Raw genomic sequence first — 19,631 nt, 5'->3', positions numbered from 1 at the left:
ACATTTTGTAGAGAGGGGTTGAGAGCAAAAAGAAAGAAAAAAAGAAAAAACAAATCGTTGTGGCTATATGTGAATCAGTTATCAGCTGTGCAATTTTATTTACACTAGTCTACAGTAGAAGAATATTGAAGTCAATTATCTACAACAGATTGACTATCTCTATAAGCCTTATTTTCTAATGCAAATTGTGTAAAAAGTCGTCTATTCATAAAATAACAATATAAGGTCTTCCATACCTTGGGCGCCCTATATAGGGTCTTCTATCTGCTGAAGGACTGAAGAAATGATTTTGTCGATATAAGTGCGATGGATAGACTTCTATGTTTTGATCTATAAAATCATTTTTTATGAATACTACTTAATTCCAAACCATTACTTTTCCCTTAGGGTATATACATTACAATAACGTATTTATTGTTCTCCAATTTTGAAATCTTTACAATTCATCACTATTTCTAAAACAAATCTTTATCATACAAACTATTCCAAACATCTAACTTATTTTGGAATTCCTTCGATATTTCTTCAAACCGAATATCATTTGAAATTCTAAGCCATTGTTTGATGTCACTTTCAGTTATCGTCTTCCATTCCGAATTCTTGGTGTACTGGCAATTGGGATTCGATGTTTTGGCAAATTGGGTCCACAATTCAATCATGCGACGTATTGTTAAATATTCTTTCGAATCTTTTTCCAATTTCCACGAATAAAAAGCATAGAATAAATATTCTAAATCATCGGCATGTGCAACACCCTCTTCTATATCGGTACCACAAAACATTTTGCGATGATGATTGAATGTGGGTGAATCAAAATCGAAGAGATATTGATAGGTGGGAGCCGTGGCAAGTTCTTTGCGAGATCTGATAACACGATGTAGGTCATGCCAAATGGAATAAAATGAACAGTGCTGAAAAAGAATTGAATTGCAATTAGAATAATAATTATTAGGAAGTAAATGTGTGTGACTCACATCTAAATATTTCATAAGATATTGCTTTTCATCGCCCTCAGCTGCTTTGAAATAGAGATCATACAAAATATTACCCAGTGATTTTGCTTCCTCATCAGTTTTCCCAACTAATAGTTCTGGCGGAACTAACAGTTCAGGTCTGGTTTTATATAAATTTAACAGCTCCGGCTTGTGTTTAACTTGTGGATATCTAACCAATCCCTCAAAGGAGGTACCACCTATTATCAAAGGTATAGAATTACCCCATGAGGTTTTCATGCTTTCCAATAAAGGTTTTCGAACAACGGCTTCCGGATTATCATAGGGCTCCATTGAAGGCACAAAAACAAAGAAACCACCTTTTAAAATAACTTCTTGGTTAAGCTTATCCATATGTAGCAATTCGCTTGCAGGGCATTGTTTTAAAAACTCCAACACGTCACGATCGTTGTTATCTCCTTGATAGCCTTTCTCGCAAGCTAATTTATATGGCAAATCGGTGGTATCTTTGGTTAGGGCCCAATTATTTAAAATACAACCGGACATACAGATGGCTTTGTGGAAAAGACCCTTGGTTTGGTCGGTACACATCATGAAATGGACCGAAGCTGCTCCAGCACTTTCTCCAAAAAGTGTAATGTTTTCATTGTTACCACCAAACTGGGCAATATTTTGCTGCACCCATTTGAGTGCCAACACTTGATCTTTAAGACCAGCATTACCGGCAACATTGAGTGATGGATCTTTTAGGCTAAGAAAACCCAATACGGAGACACGATAATTAAAGGTAACTAATATAACGTCTTCCTGCATAAAATAGTCCGGGCCATATTTAGATTTGGTACAGTTACCCGTATTGAAGGCACCACCGTAAATATAAACTAAGACTGGTAGCTTTTCCTTGGCATTGAGCTGTGAAATATTTGAAATGAAATATATTTGATTCTTATTAAACACCAACCGTTTGTACCACTCACCCTTTTGGCATAAACATTCAAATAGAGACAATCCTCAGAACCTTCAATTTCGCCTTGGTAATTCTTTTGCAGCGGTTTCACATTGAATTCAAAACAGTCTTTGACACTATCCCATGGTTGGGCAGGCAATGGTGCCTTAAAACGCAGTTCACCTAAAGGTGGTTGGCCATACGGTATTCCTTCAAAGCTGTAGTAATCATCATCGTAAAGGGTTTTACTTTTAGTGCCCCGCACTAAACCTTGTGTAATTTTTATAATTGGCTTTTCTTCCCTGTTAGCAAAAAATAAGGGTAACTTTTGTTGTTAAAAAGCGAAAAATATATAAAAGTTCTTACCCGCTGTCCATGGTAGCCACAATGCGCCGTCCTGATCGAATCGCACTACAAAACCTAACTGAACTACTTGCGCCCGGCTGAATATTGTAGTACCTTTCAAGTGGAATTTCTCTTAATTTAAGAGAGTAAACTACACACCTTTTCCAAATCATTTCACAGAGACATTTGTGTTTGACATTTGAAAATTTCAAAGGTTAATATCTTTCAGAGCAAATTGAATACTTTTCACAATTCTGTATTATTTAAGATTGATGTTGGTTTCATTCTCTAATCTTTAGGTCAGTTTTGGGTGTTGTTGTATAATATAACAGCTTGTTTATATGTTTACGAAAAGATTTCAACTAATGAAGAACGACAACTATTTAATAGCATTTGTTATTGAAATTCAAAGAGCAGAACTATAATAACAAGGTTTTACGTACCGTCCACAAAGAATGATATATGAAGACAACTTAGGTATATATTTCATTGTTGATATACTGAAATGACAATGGTAGACATACCGCATAGGCGATTACAAGGTCCAAGGTCATCCAGTAAAACCAACAGATAACTGCATTTTTCTCAAAATATATTGAATTCCAAAAAAAATTATCATAGTTGACTTTCTAATCTATCTTTTAAAATATACAAAATGTATGAAAATGTATTTGAAAAATCAAGGTCTATATAAGGTCGGCCAGTAAGCAAATTCTTCTAGAAAACAGCTGCTTCTATTAGGTTTCACGTCAATTTATTGCCGAGGCGAAAACTAATTGTTTCGTCTTTAAATAAAATAGGTTTCAAAATATAATTTGACAACAAACTTAATACTCAGCCGTCCTAACTTTCTGACCTTATATAGGCCTTGGCGAAAAATAAATATAAATTAGACGGACATTTTTTCGAAAATATTTTCGCCATAACAACAACTTTTAAAATTAAATGAACCAAAAAAAAAAAATAAATAAATAAAATAAAAACATAAAATAACTGATGAAATACGTTCCATAACCTCTTTCTATTATAAGTCTCCTTGAATGAGAAAGAGAGCGAGTATAATACAAAACACATGTTAAATACTTTTCACTTTCTTATTAAACAAATCAATGTTAATTCTCTTTGGCAATTTTTAATATTTTCATGTTTTTATTGTAATGTGTGTGTGTTCTTTTCGAGACTATATTTTTTTTTCTCTTTAATTAGTTTCTCTTAAACATATATTTATTTTAAAAACAATTGTGTTACCCGACAATGACTGTTAACTTTTGTTATCGCAAATAAATATAAATTCTGAAGTATCTCTGTTTATTTAAAAGATAATCATTTTTTGTTATATTGTGTGGTTAATTGCTCTTCTCGCCTTAAATGTCAATAGATATTAAGGGCACGGAAGGGGTGAAGTATTTATTTTTTTCTAATTTATTTTTAAACCTGCCTTTTTTTAACAAACTTTTAATTTTTTTGGAAATAATCTATCAGTTTTGATAACGAAAGTACTTGATTTTTTTAGTTATATTTTCCTTAATTTTATATAAAAATCATTTCAAAATAATGAAAGTTTTATATGAGAATATATAGAATCCCATAATTGAAGATCTTTCTTTTCTGGTATTTCTATGGTGTACAAAGTTTCGCCTATATTGAGGGCTAGATAGGGATCTGTGCTCTTTAAAGGCCACCATATGAAAGGGTAATGATTACATTTGTCATCATAGACCAATTGATGGTGATAATCACGACTTGTGGCAAAATTTGTAAATATATCCACCATTCGTTGTATGGTTTTATATTCTGCAGAACATTTATCCAATTTCCAAGAGTGTTCACCATACCACAAATAAGACAAATCATCGGCATGGGCAACACCAGTTGTTATTTCACCCTTGGTATGCTTTTGGCGATAATGATTAAATGTGGGCGAATCAAAGGGAAAACGATAGAGGTAAGTTGGTGCTTTGGCATATTTGAGACGTGACAATAGTGAACGATGGAGACCATGCCAGAAATCTCGAATGCTGTAATACTGAAACGAAAATGGGGAAGAAATTCAGGTTTTACGTGAGGGTATTGGTCCATTAACAAGTATTTTTAAAATTTGTAAGTATGGCCAAACATTTTATTTATTGTGATTACTAAAAAATATTAATTAATATTTTTTTATCTCTATTAAGTATATCCCACTTAGTAATTAATGCCGTGCAGTATCCACTTACATGAATCACATCTGCCAGTGATGCATTTTTATCACCAAAATATGAATTAAATAATCGGTCCGCTAGTTCCAAACATTCCTCTTCGCCACATTTCTGCTTGACCAAATAGGGTAGAATTGTGACAGGATCTCTCCGAAAAGATTCTACCACATTTGTATAAGTTTTCACTTGCGAGTATAATAACAAACCCTCATCCACAACACCACTAAACATAATCGGAATATTGTTTCCCCAAGCCGTCTTCAACATTTGGCTTTGCTCAAAGGGTACCACGGTATCTATACCCACATAAGGTTCCACAACAGGTGCAAATGTTAATCGAATGCCATTTCGACGATCTTCATTGGTTAGCAACTTGTGCTGAACCAATTTCTTAGCATCTAAGGATTGTAAATATCTTACAACTTTTTCATCAATATTTTCCCCCTTATAACCATGTTGTTGGGCCAAACGAAATGCATAATCATGCGGTGGTGTCGTGGCCCTGGAGTTCAACATTGTGCCAGACATACAAATTGCTTTGTGGAATAGTCCACGCGTTTGATTTGTTGCTGTAAGATAATGTACCGATGCTGCACCAACACTATTTCCGAAGAGGGTAATATTATCAGGATCTCCATTGAAATATCGGATATATTTCTTAACCCATTTGAGTGCCAGTATTTGATCTTTTAGTCCAGCATTGCCTGGAATTTCCAGCGTTGGATCTTTTATGCTGAGGAAGCCTTGAGAAAATTTATGAAATTAAAATAAGACTTATACGCGTTTTCAGTTTGTTTCAATATGAGACAAATCCGTTTGCTTTCCTTCCAAAATCATTTTCGGATATTGTCATATAAGGAATCAAATTGTTTACATTTACCTAAAGAATCAAGGCGATAGTTTAAAGTTACAATAACAACATCCTTTTGCATAAAATAATCTGGACTGTAGAGAGCTCTTGTTGCTGCTCCATTGTTAAATCCGCCTCCAAAAATGTAAACCATGACAGGAAGAAGCATCAGAGAATATAACTGTAAAATAGTAGATATCTTTAAATGTGTATCAAAAATATGAAATTTTTAATTTGTAAAAGATTTTCTCATAACAAGCTTTCTACCGGTCGAGTTGGCTACAAATTCTTCTGTTTATATTCTCAACCGTATTATGAAGTTATATGAAGTACTCCATTTCATTTCTAATACCTCGAATTATTCGACCGGGATCTCAGAATCATGGCCGCATTTGTATTTTTTGAAAACTGCTGTTGCGTCTTTCTAAAATATATTTTATGCAAATTAACTTACCTTCTTTGTGTAGACATTCAAGTAAAGGCAATCTTCAGAACCCTCAACTTCACCCTTGAATTTATTTATTTGTATTGGCTTTACGTTAAAATCGGTACAATCTTTGATTCCTTTCCATGGCTTGGCGGGTAAAGGAGCCTTAAAACGTAGTTCTCCGACAGGTGGTTGGGCATATGGTATACCCTCAAAACTATAGTAGATATCATTGTAAATAGTGGTTCTGAGAGCACCACCAATTTGACCCAATGGTAAGGTAAGATTCTGATATTCTAGACTATCATAAAAATTCAATATTTTCTAAATAACATTATTCTTAGAAATACTCACAAGTTTTTCATTTTTCTTTTATCTATTTCTTAACACTCTGAAAATCTTTATTCGACTGAAACAAATTTTCAAACAAAGCTGGAAATATTTTGTTGACATGCTAAGGTTTTTAAATTAATTCGGATATTTATTTTGGACAATTAAAAGCTCAGCTATACTGTGTTTTCGTTGTGTTTTAATATATAAACAAATGTGTATACAATTATTATTAAATAGAATTTTATAATCCCCTAATAACTTAGGTTGCAAATGAACGAAAAATTTATAGAGGGTTCCCATAATTGTAGACACAGCTTAATTCAAATATTTTAATGCTTATTAAAACATATATATGCTGGTTATTATTCATTTGTATTTGTATTTATAAGAAGATCACATTTCTAAATTCATTAAAATCACATTTTCAACACAGTTGATCAGCTTCATAGATGGAATCCCACAGCAAAAGATCGTTCTTTTCTGGAATAGTTTTAAGTTCCAATTTTTCGTCAATATTTAAAGCCTCATATGGGTCGGTAGCTTTCAACGGTTTCCATTGAATCGTTTTATCTACATTGGCCAATCCACACAATTCAAATTCATTATTCAATGTCGATGACTTGGCAAAGTCCACGAAAATTTTAACCATCCTTTGTAGAGTTTGATATTCTTTGGTATTTGTATCCAATTTCCAGGCATAGAAGGCATACCAAAGGTAGGAAATATCATCGGCATGGGCAACCCCATTTTTAATATCATTACCACAGAAACGCTTACGATGATGATTGAAGGTGGGCGAATCGAAGGCAAACCGATATAAATAGGTGGGTCCTGTGGAGTGTTTTAGACGAGCCAAAATGGAACGGTGGACACCATGCCAGAACATTTTGATGCCAGAGTACTGAAAATACAAAATTAAATTTGTTACGAAAATTGGTAATTTTCACAGAGGAATTACTATTCATTGTACTGGATTTCGTTAACCCAGTGGGTACAATTTGTCAATGCCATTATAACAAATTAATCCTCATAAAGTAGGTTAAACCGGTAAAATGTTCTAATGTAAATGCCGTTGTTTTCCCTATTTTTATATTTTAATAGTTTTATTTTTACCAAAAAAAAATACTCACATAAACAATTTTATGCAAATCACTGCCATTCGGTCCCTTATCACCAAAATGATTTTCAGATATTTTCTTAGCCAATTCGAGATTCTTCGCCTTATCATTGCTCACTCTCACTTCATTTGGCAACAATCTCTCTGGATCCAGTTCATAAGCTTTCGACATTTGGGGAAACATTTTATATTTGGGATAAATAAGTAAACCTTCATCGGAAGTACCACCAAACATGATGGGAATATTGTTGGTCCAAGCAGTTGCCAACATATTACGAGGATGTTCAGGCACCACACAACTTTCGGAGACATAAGGCTCAATGCATGGACCGAACATAAATGAGACACCATTTCTTTTATCTTCATCGTCCAGTAAATCGTCTCTAATCAATTTTGCCGGTTCTAGGGAACGCAAGAATTCAATAACTTTGACGTCTTTATTTTCACCTTGGTAGCCATTCTCCTTGGCCAAACGATAAGCATAATCCTTGGGTGGGGTGATGGACCAGCTATTCAACATTGTGCCCGACATACAAATGGCCTTGTGGAATAAACCCTTGGTCTGTTGGGTGCCCGTTAGGAAATGAGTAGAGGCTCCACCGGCACTGTCACCAAATACCGTTATATTTTCAGGATCTCCATTGAAATGTTGAATGTATTGTTTAACCCATCGTAATGCCAAAACTTGATCTTTAATGCCGGCATTACCAGGTACATCCACTGAGGGATCTGCAACGCTTAGAAAACCTGAAAGCAGCAGACCAGCAGCATTACTTGCAAAAATATTCAATTGCTTTAGATAATGCGATTCACATACCCAACGAACAGAGACGATAATTAAAAGTCACCACGACAACATCTTCACTCATAAAATAATCAGGGCTATACATGTGACGTGTGGCTTCTCCAAACAAAAAACTGCCGCCATAGATCCACACCAAAACAGGCAAAGGTTTGGGAGAATTCAGCTGTAATGTAAGGGATTTGGGTTACATCAATTCGTCCCCTTTATACTTATCCTACTCCACGATTACTTACTGTCTTGGCGTAAACATTCAAATATAAACAATCTTCGGAACCCTCAACAATGCCAGTTACAGGATTCTTTTGTATGGGTTTAATGCTAAAGTCCGTACAGTCTTTAACTCCTGTCCATGGTTCTGCGGGCATGGGTGCTTTAAATCTCAATTCACCCACCGGTGGTTTGCCATAGGGAATACCCTCAAAACTGTAGTAGTTATCATTGTAAATGCTGGTTCTGGTTGTGCCCTTTAATTGGCCAACAGGTAATTTTATTTCTGGATACTGAACACTAAAAACAAAATCAAATGTATTGTTGTTGTTGCTGTGTGGTGGCACACCAGTGGATGGAAGTCGTTTCTTTCGATTTCATAACTTACGTTTCACCCATAACGATGTGATGACTTTAACGTTTGACACTGGACTGAGTGTGGAAAACAATCTAGAACAGCAATGAACCATAGTTAAGAGAAACTAACTATGAACTTGTTGTTGTTGTTGAACTTTATTTTGTAATCTTTCGAAAGAGAGATGTGCGGCGATAGTGAGCAACATTGTATACTAGTTGATAATGGTTGTGTTTTTTTATTGTTTATTCGAATACAAATATATGTATATTCCGATTTTGATCTTCTAGCTAGATTGATAAAAAACATATTTGGAATTAATAAAAAATTAAAAAGTCACTTTATTTGGATTTTGAGATTTTAGAATTTGTTAGTAGATATTGTGTGTGAATGCACAAATTTGTTCAGAAACTTATGATAAATTTTAAATTATGGTATTTGAAATAAAATATTAATTAAGGTCCACTATTTTGTATATAACATTTATTAAACAAATAATAAAAAAATTTTCACTATTGTTATATATTTAAATCAATTCTAATGTATTAAATATGTCGTAGTATTTAAAACACATACAAGTTTAGTACAGCACAATATCTGTCATTTTGTAAACTTCATCTCGAGCACAACACTTTTCATATTCTGGCCATGGCATAAACACTGTGCGATCATAGCCAATATTCAAACAATATGGAACCGATTTGTGCTGAACAGGTTCCCAATGAGCCGGTTGCAAATGACGATTATTAGGATCTGAGTTTTTAGCAAATGAATAAAAGGTTTCGATCATTTGGACAATACACTGATATTCCGGTGTATTGGCTTCTAATTTGTACGCATCTGGTAGCAGGAAAATATAACCCAATTCATCGACATGGCCGACACCTCGTACATCGGGTCCACAAAATCTCTGGCGATAGAAATTAAAATAAGGCGAATCGAAGTCAAAACGATACACATAGGTGGGTGCAGAGGCATATTTTAAACGGGATTGTATCAGGCGATGTTCATTGTGGTATATCATATTGTACGATTCATTCTGGAAACAATTTCAAAATTATTGATTTGTATGATTAATTAAAAAAATTTATAGATTTAAATGAATACCATTAGAGCCAATTGAAAATTTGCCACTGTTACTTCTTTATCTCCAAAATGTATATCTTTAATTTTGTTGCACAATTTTCGTATTAACTGTTCATCCTGCAAGGTTTTTAGATTATCTGCCAACAATAGCCGAGGATTCTTTTTAAACATTTCATACGTTTCGGGATTATTGTGAAATTTTTTATATTGAGCTAAAGCTTCGGTAGATGTGGAACCCATCATCAAGGGAATGTTATTACTCCAAGCCGATCTTTGAGCTATGGCGGGATTCTGTGTAATAATGCTGTCATCCATGGTTGGCCAACAGGGATACATTTTAATAATTTCAAATAATTGTTTTTCTTCTTCAGTAAATATATCAAAATTCACCAAGTTCGAAGCCTCCATTTTGCTTAGAAAATCACACAATGATTTTTCATCATCTTCTTGTCCAGCATAACCCAACTTTTTGGCTAAACGATATTGCCACTTGGGATGGGGAAATAGATCCATATGAAAACCAGCCAATAATATGGCCTTGTGGAATAGGTCCTTTGTAATGGGTGTCTGCATTAGCATATGGACCATATGGCTACCAGAGCTATGACCAAAAAGTGTAATATTTTCAGGATCTCCATTAAAACATAGACAATTATCTTGAATCCATTGCAGAGCCAAGACAGCATCCAGAAGAGCACAATTACCGGGTACTTCCAATGATTTGTCATTGAATTTAGTAAGACCTAAAAAAGGGAAGTGAAAATCAAAATATTCAAAATATAGTTATTACTATTCTCTTTACCCAATGCCCCCAAACGATAACCCACAGAGATAAGTATAACATCCTTCATCATAAAATAATCTGGTCCCCAGGCTCGTCGGGTGGAATCGCCTCCATTAAAACCGCCACCATGTAGATACACCATCACTGGCAGTTTGGGGTGTGTATGTAATTTCTTGACATTTATGCTAAGATAAAGGCAATCCTCTGATCCTTGTACCTCGTTGACACGTCCATTGAATTGTAGCGATTTATTCGGTTGTTTTGTACAGTCCTTAATACCTGACCATTTCAAAATGGGCCGTGGTGCTTTAAATCTATTTTCACCAACTGGTGGTTGACCATATGGAACTCCATCGAAATAATAGTATTTATCACCATATATCGTTTCCGCTAATTGTCCTTTAATTTTACCCGAATTTGTTTGAATTATGGGATTATCTGGGGAACTGTAAAAGGAGACATTAAGAGATATATTTTTGTGGTTAAAGGAAATATATATTAGGGTGGACCAAATCTGTTCAAAATGTAATCTCAATCAGACACCCGTTCGAAATATATATGGAAACTATGCCTGCATCTGCACCAATTTCAACAAACGCAATAAATTCATTCTAGCATCAACATAATACGGCTAGGATTCCATTTTTCTTTTTTTTGCAAAAAGACCATTTCGGGTAGAGAGGAAAAAGCATTACATATTTCAAATCTGGGGACTTTGAGCTTTACCAATTTTTCTGAATAAAATATATTTTTGAAAAATGTTATATAATATTGGCATGTGTTAAAATATTTACATGAAATGACGGTCTATTAAAGAGATGGAACTGGTTATTATAACGAAAGTGAAAATTATTAGGAATTAGTAAACCAGAATTTTGCGACCGTCTGCGACTGTTCATAAACTTAAGAGTTATTGCCAATATTTTGAAAATAATGGTTGAAAATGACAATGTAAAAAATTAATAAAAATTAAATTAAAATTGACAATTAATAACATTGCAAGGTGATTATAAAATTGAAGGATTTTAATCTCACCTTCAAACAAATTGGATGTAATTTGGTATTTTGAGCTCGCATTGTGCAGCACATATTCTAACAAAAATTATCAATTTGGTCCACTATTTGGGGTAGCCCCCATATAGGATTACCCCCAATTTTGTTTTTTTGTTGAGGATTTTTTTTGCTCGTTTTCCAAACTAAATTCCGTAATTTAGTATTTTTAATTCTCATTGAGTGTGAAATCTTCGTACCAATAATTATCAATATTGAATTAGGCGTCGGTGTAGGCCCCATATAAACGTATCCCCCTTCTGTGTTTTGGGAATTTTTTATCACGTTTTCCAACTAAATCATCGGTTTATTTCATAAACTCTCTGCTTTAATTATGACCAGAAAATTAGATCTCTGGCCCATAGTGCGTTGTGAAAAATTTCGTGTCAATCTGACAAAATATACTTTATAATACTTTGGTGCACTATTAACATAATATCGGAAGAAAGTAAATATGGGAGATATATTTAAATCTGAAACGATTTTCACGAAACTTAGCACACATCATTCTAGACTCTTAATTTAGTATTTTAATTTACATATATTTTTTCCAAGAATACATAATTTAGTCGTCGAACTCAATTCATTATTAAATAATTTTTGATTACTCTATTCAAAATCATTTATGATTTAATAATATCACATACCTCGTTACCATAGCTGCTAATTCCAATCTAATATTGCCTAAATATATTTAGCGACTAAATACTCTTTTGTTTAATTCGTAGATATACCACCCATTGCTGGCGAGCATTATCAGTATAAAAAATTTGGAAATAAGATAAGAGTGAGATTGAGAGGCGACATTGACCTTAATTGTAGTAGAAGCACATATAAATGAAAAACAAAAATATTAAACTGGTTTTATTCTTTAAATTAGAAACAATTATAATATGTTCTGACCTATATTTTATTAGATAAAAGTTCATTTAGATAAATTGGTTAGAATTTGGTTTTAAATAAACAATAACATTTTATACTACAATATTTTTATTTTACAATATTCAGCAGAAACATCTGAGAATGAGTTAAACCAACCAAAAACTGGACATTAGGCTCTTCTTTTTCCAAACTTAACATTCCCTTAACCTTATTGCAAATTTTCTGTTATCCTTTCAATCTTTTGTCCTAAGAGCCGTCTTTAACATTTCCATAGACTTGGCTCCTAAAAAGCGTAACTTTTGAACACAAAAGTTAAATTTCAAACATTTTAACTTGTGAACGAACAACTCTTCTTCCACGTCCTCGTCGTCGTTGTCATCTTCCTTTTCGCCTATGCAACGTCAAAAAAGTTTTGCTTAAAATAAAAACACAAATTAGTAACTATTAAAGATAAATGACAATATTGCAAAGTGCTATAATGTCACCGAACAAAATGCAATTCAATTTGCCATCATTTCAAGAACGTTGAAGTTTTGATGAATTTGCTAAAATTCATTTTAGGACGATTAGTTATTAAAATTTAATTTTGAAACTGAGTAATAAAAGTTGGCAATAAATAAATTAAAAATATGTTTTTACGTAATTTATTTTCCTCTAAATAGTAGAAATAATTACTTCATCATATTTCCCATGCGATTTTAGGATTTTATTCTGTCATTTGAAGCCACAAGGTCCATTTGTATGTGTTGTTTAATTTCAAAATATAGCCAACATTGAATTAATATATTACAAAAAATAGTTTACATTTATATTTTTTATTAATTTACACTCAAAAAAAGGTTTCCATTAAACTTAACATAAAATCCATTTAATCCATTTAAAAAATCCTATACTAAACTCCCCTCGGGATACATTTCATCCCAAACACAAAGTTCATTCCACTCGGGTAAAGCAATAAATTCACAGCGTTCATTTATATTCAGACAACGGATAGGTTTAGAAAATTCTCTTACTTCCTCCCACCGAACACCTGTAATTTCCTCACAATTTGGATTAGACGCCAATGCAAAATTATACCAAATCGAAATCATATTTTGCATCACTTTAAAATCTTTTCCTCCGACAGGCATTTTTCCACATAGAAAATTATAAAATAAATAAGACAAATCTTCACTGTGACATACTCCTTGCTTCACCGTGTCATCGCAACTTAGAGAACGATATGGATTATACCTGTTCGATTCATAATCAAAACGATAACAATAGGTCGGTGCATTATTTTCACCATATTTAGAGCGGGCTCTCATTGTCCGGAATATACCATGCCAAAACATTTTATGACCGAACATATGTAAAAAGTCGATTATATCTTCTGTAAAGTTGGGTTCTTTGTTTTTGAAATAAATTTCTCTTAGCTTCTCACCACATTTCTTGAGCTCCTCATAGTGGCGTGAATGTTGTAAGTCTTTAGGTAGAAAATTGACAAAATCACCCAAGCCATTGATGCAGTAAGGATGTTTTTTGGTCACCGCATGCACCAACAATCCCTCCGATGAGGTGCCACCAATAAGCAGTGGTATATCATTACCCCAAGCAGTGGCAAGTGATTCCATTATAGGTCTGCTGATAATACAATCCTCTGTGATATATGGTTCCACAACTGGTACAAAAAAGAATATAACATGATCCACCATCAGTTCCTTTGTCAATAGCGAGTGATAGTATAAACCCAAACGACGAGAATTTTGTTGTTTTAGATAATCGTAGACCTGCTTATCGTTACACTCTCCGCGATAGCCCAACACTCGGGCATATTTATAACCCCAATCATGACGATCCGTAATGGCCCAAGGGGCAAATGCTGAACCAGATTGGATTATAGCCTTGTTAAAGAGTCCCCTCAATCTGGGCGATAACATCATATAATGTATAGACGCTCCTCCGGCACTTTGTCCAAAAACTGTAATATTATTGGGATCTCCATTGAAACGATGTATATTCTCCTTAACCCACTTAAGGGCCATAACCTGATCTTTTAGTCCAGCATTACCGGGTATATTTAGTTGTGGGTCGTCGAAACATAAGAAGCCTAAATGAAGACAAAGTCTATAAGGCAATTTTATTAAATTTTGTTGGGAAATACTAACCAAACAGGCCTAATCTATAATTGAAGCTCACAAACACCACATCCTTTTGCATAAAATTATCGGGAGCGTATATTGCGTAGTCGCAGTGGCCTACTTGAAATCCTCCACCATAAATCCAGACCATAACGGGTAGGGGGTTTTCACTTTTGAACTGAATATATTAAATATTGAAAAATCATAATGAAGTCGATTAAAGGTTGCAATCGGTTGTTACAAAAATCTGTTTTATTATCTGAGAATCTGGTTTTCAAATTTAGGGATCCGGAAAGGTCTATCACAAATATATGTTATTTACGTATTTGGCATCATTTACACAACCTATACCCAAAGGCTTAGGATAAAAGGAGGATATTTTTTGGAAAAATATTTCTCATTCGTTTTGACTGAAGACATGTCATCTCAAAAATAACATACCATAGCCATTTTGCCTTTTTTTTTTGTGTTTTTTGTTTTTTTTTTTATGAATCAAGTATTGTCATGAGAGCTATATTAAAATCAGGAACGATTCCCACACACAAATGCACAAAATCTTCACATCACTATCTCTTATGGCCTTACCTTTTTTGTGTAGACATTTAAATACAAACAATCCTCCGACCCCTCCCACCACATTGTCTGTAAATTAAGTTGTACGGGTTTCGGTTTACAACTAAAACAATTCAGTATTCCTCGCCATGGTTCGGGTGGTTGTGGTGCTCGAAATCTTAAATCTCCCAAAGGCGGTTTGGCATACGGTATTCCCTCGAAGGCATAATACGTACCAAATTCGTTATAAATATTTTTACGTTGTCGCCCCTGTACCCGACCATATTTTGTAAGGGCAATTTCATGTTGCTCTGTATCTCCTAAATATTTGTTGAGTTTGTGTTTGCCATATCTTAAATTGGAGGAGATTTGAAGTAATTTAAAAAAAGGTGTATATCAAGTTTTACTTTGCAATTAAAACGGCCAGTTTCCCGAATCCTCGATCCAATTCCATTTGGTAGAGCTGTATTCCGCAATCTATGCCTTTGGACTAATTTCTTCCGACTGATACAATATATGAGCGTAATCAACAAGTATATGTTGATTTTGATGCAAAATTGGCATTTAGAAATAAAATTAAAAAAAAATGCATGAAAAAAAATTAAAAAGCCGGTATGCACACACAAATGAAGGTGATATTTGTGTGTGACAATAACATTAAAGAACATCGATTAAAAGTGTGTACACTTCAATAAAAGAAATAATGTTTGTATTTAAATGAATACCAAACAACTGGTTTTGTTTTATTCAGTATAATTATTTGGGTTTTATTAATTATTTTAAGTGTGTACGATCAAATGTGTATAATTTCACTTTTTAATAAGCTATACACAGCCTACATTTTGAGTTATAAAAACGTAATTAAAAATATAAAAAATATATACAAATATTTTGTTTCAACTTTTATATCATAATAAAAAAATATACATATTTCAACTTTTATATCATAATAATACAAATATTTTGTTTCTACTCTAATTTCCACTAATTCTTTGTCATTCATTTTTTTTCGTTTATTTAGCCGCGTCGTAGATGCTCTCCCACACTTCCAGTTTTTTCATTTCGGGCAAATCAATTATTGCCAAGTCTCGATTAATATTTAAACATTTGAGATTGCCAGCACTTGTCGCTTGATTTACCGGCAGCCAAGAACCATTCAACAGCTCCTTTTCAATGCGACAGCCATTGGGATTTGATTGCAGAGCAAATGAGTACCAAATGTCAACCATACGTTCAATGGTTTTGTATTCATCGGTCTCCGGGGATAGTTTCCACGAGAAATTGCCATAGAACAAGTACGAATGATCGTCGACATGTGCGACACCACGCATCTGTTTGCCACAGTATTTGATGCGTTGATGATTGAAATCGGGTGAATCGAAATCAAAGCGATACAGGTAGGTGGGTGCCGCTGTTGTGCGTGCCTTCTTTATAAAGCGTAAAATGGGATGCCAAATGATTTTGTATGATGCATACTGTAATTTAAGAAAATTTGGAAATTTTTGAAAATAAATGTTATTTTAGCTGTTGTAAAATTGGTAATATTAATATATAAAATTAGAATGAGTATATTTTGTGATATGTTTTCTATACTTCATGTTCGCTTTTTGAGATGAAGAACATCGTATATGTATTAGCGACTTGTTTTGGTAAAAATGTTCATATTCAGTATCTGTGTACTATTGCAAATGTAGATAATAAATATCTGATAATAAAATTATTGTTGTGATCCATATAGCAGATAGATTCATCATCTTACTTATCGTTGTATTTAGTGGAACATATTTTTCATTTTTTTTAAATGTAACCCAAAAATTTAAATTTCAAATAAATAATATATCAATAGAACACCATGCAACATTTTGTGGCAGTAACTTTACATATCGAAACCATGGGAGAACTGACCAAATGTTGAAAAATATTAGAACGTACTTAAATCTCAAATATTACGCATGCAACATTTAAGCCGGATTGACAAGACGCGACAAGATCATCGACATATTGTAATATAATTATATGGATTTATTTACTGATTATTTTATTTATTTAAAATAATATAATTAATTAGGGTTAAACGAACCATCCATATGTAATTAAGAAAACTGGATTTAAATCAATTGTATTCAATTGTCACACGTGGAGAACTTAACAACCAAATTTCTATAGCCTATAGCCTTTGGTACACCATTTACATTACATCGGACGAAAATATATATATGGGAGCTATGTCTAAATCTGAACCGATATTCACGAAACTTAACATACGTCATTATAGACTTAATTGAGTACGCTATGCCAAATTTCGTGTAAATCGAAAAGTATATAGGGACCATTTACCTTAAATCGGCCGAAAATATATATGGGAGCTATATCTAAATATGAACCGATATCCACGAAACTTAAACACATCATTCTAAACTTAATTCAGTACGCCATGCCAAATTGCGTGCAAATCGATAAATATATAGGGCCTTTGGTGCACCATTTACATTAAATTGGATTGAATATTTTTTCCAATTTCAATATGGTTCGTCCTTGGGCCAAATATATGAACTGTGCAAATTTCATCCAATTCGGATTATAAATGCGATCTGTACTTTGTTTATAATTAAACATGGTCAGACAGACGGGCAAGAGATTTAGATCTCTAACAGGTATAAATTATCATTACATAGCCAGTTATTGCAAGGAATTATTCTAACCTTGGGAGCATCTGTGTCTATTATTACGAGTATAATAAATAGCCTTTAATACCAAACATATAATGTATACATAAATTATAAATTACCTCACAATAACGCATAACATTCTCCATTGATGCTTTCTTATCGCCAAAATGTGTTGACTTAATTTTCGCACCCAATATCCTTTGCAAATCGGCAGGATATTTTGATTTCAACGATACTGGTAGGCAATGTTGTGGATTATCTTCCAATTCGGTGACCAAAAATTGTGCCAAATGTACTCGGGGAAACATAAGTAGGCCCTCACATGATGTACCGCTCATTAGTACTGGTATATGATTACCCCACGATTCACCCAACATTTCCTCCGGATGTTTACTTATGATACACATATCACTGTCATACGGTTCTATGCTGGGTCCAAACGTAAATAGATAGTCGTTGAGATTTTCTTCTTTCGTATTTACATAATGTTTAAGTAAATTTTCGCCGGGTTGTTGTTGTAAGTACTGGAAAATAAGTTTTTCATTGTCTGCGGGTCCTTCATATCCGCAGGCTTTGGCCAAACGATATGGAACATTTTCTAAATGCAAATATGCCCACGGACAGAGTATATTTCCGGACATTAAGATGGCTTTGTGAAACAGTCCCTTGGCCAGCGGACAACACATGAGGTAGTGGGCTGCTGCAGCCCCAGCACTTTCACCACTAAGAGTTATGTTATCGGAATCACCATTAAATTTGGAAATATTTTCTTTAATCCAACGCAGAGCTAGCAGTTGATCTTTGAAGCCATTATTGCCGGGTGCTTTCAATTCGGGATCTTGGAATTGCATGAAACCTGTAGAAAATGAAAGTTTTGTAAATAAAAATTAATAAATCCTTGCATTTAAATTAATATTTACCAAATGGTCCCAGACGATAACCAATGGTAACAAAAATAACATCTTTCATCATAAAATAATCTGGACCATGTAAGTCAACTGTTGGATCACCCTTTTCAAAGGCACCACCAAAGAGAAATACAATGACCGGCAATGGTTTCTCTGATTTTAGCTACAAACAAAAGAGTACAATCAATAGGTAAGTAAGAGAGTTTGATAACACACAATTGAGTAGGTTCTCTTATAAAAATCTCTTAAACTATGCGATTACGTTATGTGTCCACAAACCTGTTTGGCATAAATATTCAAATATAAACAATCTTCGCTTCCCTCAAACTGATTAGTCAGTATGTTTTTCTGTAGTGGCTTTATCGCTGGCCGAGTGCAATCCAGCACATCCGACCATGTCTCCTTGGGCTGTGGCGGACGGAAGCGCAACTCACCAACGGGAACTTCAGCAAAGGGAATTTTCTCGAAGCTATAGAACACATGACCGTAAACGCCCTCACATTGGCGGCCCTTAACGGGACCCAAGGTTGTGCTGACTATTAATTCACTGTAAATTTATCAATTATTTATTTGTTGATAAAATCAGTGGATTCTTCACTTCTCATGCTGTGTGTTATTGTACTTACCTTTCTGTCATTTTATAGCAAGTGGTTGGTTAATTACTTTAATTGATATTTCTCGAAAACACTGTCTATTTCTGGTTTCTGCAAATTTTTTAATTGTTTTATTATCAATTGGTGACAACTTGTGTGTTTGACGTGTTTGAATGCGGGTGCTGAATCGCTATTCGCTACGACAAATGGTTAAATAATTATTTTTCCGTATTCCGCGTTAACGCAGTTTGCAGTCTAGATACCAAATGTAGCCAATTCAGTTAGAAAGCAGAACGCCAGTACATGAAGATATTTATTATTATTTTGTACATTGTAAAGATATTATCGTGGACTCTTTGTCTCTCTTAAGGTTTCATCAGTGATGGCAAAAACAATTGGTTACCACAATACCGTACAATTGTACTTTTTGCAGTATTTTTTCATAAGATTT

The 19,631-nt window shown here is 33.8% G+C and overlaps 4 protein-coding genes across 4 annotated transcripts; all 4 read right to left on the bottom strand.

Moving 5' to 3' along the window:
* Positions 1 to 455: 455 nt before the first annotated feature.
* On the bottom strand, positions 456 to 8,580 carry LOC133330663 (uncharacterized). The gene is made up of 13 exons (XM_061539074.1): positions 8,570 to 8,580; positions 8,208 to 8,481; positions 7,987 to 8,137; positions 7,183 to 7,916; positions 6,484 to 6,953; positions 5,747 to 6,020; positions 5,323 to 5,473; positions 4,461 to 5,185; positions 3,927 to 4,270; positions 2,266 to 2,358; positions 1,931 to 2,201; positions 975 to 1,865; positions 456 to 911 (listed from the first exon to the last, which is right to left on the bottom strand). Exons 1-13 carry the CDS (start codon positions 8,578 to 8,580, stop codon positions 456 to 458), a joined length of 4,845 nt encoding a protein of 1,614 aa, XP_061395058.1.
* Positions 8,581 to 9,116: 536 nt separating this feature from the next.
* Positions 9,117 to 11,016, bottom strand: LOC133330662 (esterase B1). The gene is made up of 4 exons (XM_061539073.1): positions 10,990 to 11,016; positions 10,425 to 10,920; positions 9,644 to 10,365; positions 9,117 to 9,575 (listed from the first exon to the last, which is right to left on the bottom strand). The coding sequence occupies exons 1-4, from the start codon at positions 11,014 to 11,016 to the stop codon at positions 9,117 to 9,119; spliced, it is 1,704 nt and encodes a 567-aa protein (XP_061395057.1).
* Positions 11,017 to 13,225: 2,209 nt separating this feature from the next.
* On the bottom strand, positions 13,226 to 15,464 carry LOC133330661 (esterase B1-like). The gene is made up of 4 exons (XM_061539072.1): positions 15,418 to 15,464; positions 15,044 to 15,362; positions 14,486 to 14,636; positions 13,226 to 14,427 (listed from the first exon to the last, which is right to left on the bottom strand). Exons 1-4 carry the CDS (start codon positions 15,462 to 15,464, stop codon positions 13,226 to 13,228), a joined length of 1,719 nt encoding a protein of 572 aa, XP_061395056.1.
* A 559-nt stretch (positions 15,465 to 16,023) lies between these two features.
* Positions 16,024 to 19,224, bottom strand: LOC133330660 (esterase B1-like). Its single transcript, XM_061539071.1, has 5 exons — positions 19,214 to 19,224; positions 18,867 to 19,140; positions 18,600 to 18,750; positions 17,799 to 18,535; positions 16,024 to 16,485 (listed from the first exon to the last, which is right to left on the bottom strand). Exons 1-5 carry the CDS (start codon positions 19,222 to 19,224, stop codon positions 16,024 to 16,026), a joined length of 1,635 nt encoding a protein of 544 aa, XP_061395055.1.
* Between the last annotated feature and the right edge of the window lie 407 nt (positions 19,225 to 19,631).

Source organism: Musca vetustissima, unplaced genomic scaffold (assembly GCF_032173495.1).
Source record: "Musca vetustissima isolate MV318-11 ecotype Yass unplaced genomic scaffold, APGP_CSIRO_Mvet_v1 utg2684, whole genome shotgun sequence".
NCBI classification, from domain to species: domain Eukaryota; kingdom Metazoa; phylum Arthropoda; class Insecta; order Diptera; family Muscidae; genus Musca; species Musca vetustissima.
This window is presented reverse-complemented; position numbering and strand designations above follow the sequence as displayed.

What these genes read in the sequence shown, in the direction of transcription:
- LOC133330663 (XM_061539074.1), bottom strand. An exon ending in TGAATGTCTACACAAAGAAG is followed by an intron (nt 5,474 to 5,746) that starts GTAAGTTAATTT and finishes ACTATTTTACAG; the next exon opens with TTATATTCTCTGATGCTTCT. An exon ending in GTGGCTACCATGGACAGCGG is followed by an intron (nt 2,202 to 2,265) that starts GTAAGAACTTTT and finishes TTTTGCTAACAG; the next exon opens with GGAAGAAAAGCCAATTATAA.
- LOC133330662 (XM_061539073.1), bottom strand. Translation starts at nt 11,016, where the DNA reads ATGAATTTATTGCGTTTGTTGAAATTG. An exon ending in TATTGCGTTTGTTGAAATTG is followed by an intron (nt 10,921 to 10,989) that starts GTGCAGATGCAG and finishes CATTTTGAACAG; the next exon opens with ATTTGGTCCACCCTAATATA. An exon ending in ATTTTCAATTGGCTCTAATG is followed by an intron (nt 9,576 to 9,643) that starts GTATTCATTTAA and finishes AATTGTTTCCAG; the next exon opens with AATGAATCGTACAATATGAT.
- LOC133330661 (XM_061539072.1), bottom strand. Translation starts at nt 15,464, where the DNA reads ATGGAATTGGATCGAGGATTCGGGAAACTGGCCGTTTTAATTGCAAA. An exon ending in CTGGCCGTTTTAATTGCAAA is followed by an intron (nt 15,363 to 15,417) that starts GTAAAACTTGAT and finishes CTCCAATTTAAG; the next exon opens with ATATGGCAAACACAAACTCA. An exon ending in TAAATGTCTACACAAAAAAG is followed by an intron (nt 14,637 to 15,043) that starts GTAAGGCCATAA and finishes TAATATATTCAG; the next exon opens with TTCAAAAGTGAAAACCCCCT.
- LOC133330660 (XM_061539071.1), bottom strand. An exon ending in TGAATATTTATGCCAAACAG is followed by an intron (nt 18,751 to 18,866) that starts GTTTGTGGACAC and finishes TTTTGTTTGTAG; the next exon opens with CTAAAATCAGAGAAACCATT. An exon ending in ATGTTATGCGTTATTGTGAG is followed by an intron (nt 16,486 to 17,798) that starts GTAATTTATAAT and finishes CTTAAATTACAG; the next exon opens with TATGCATCATACAAAATCAT.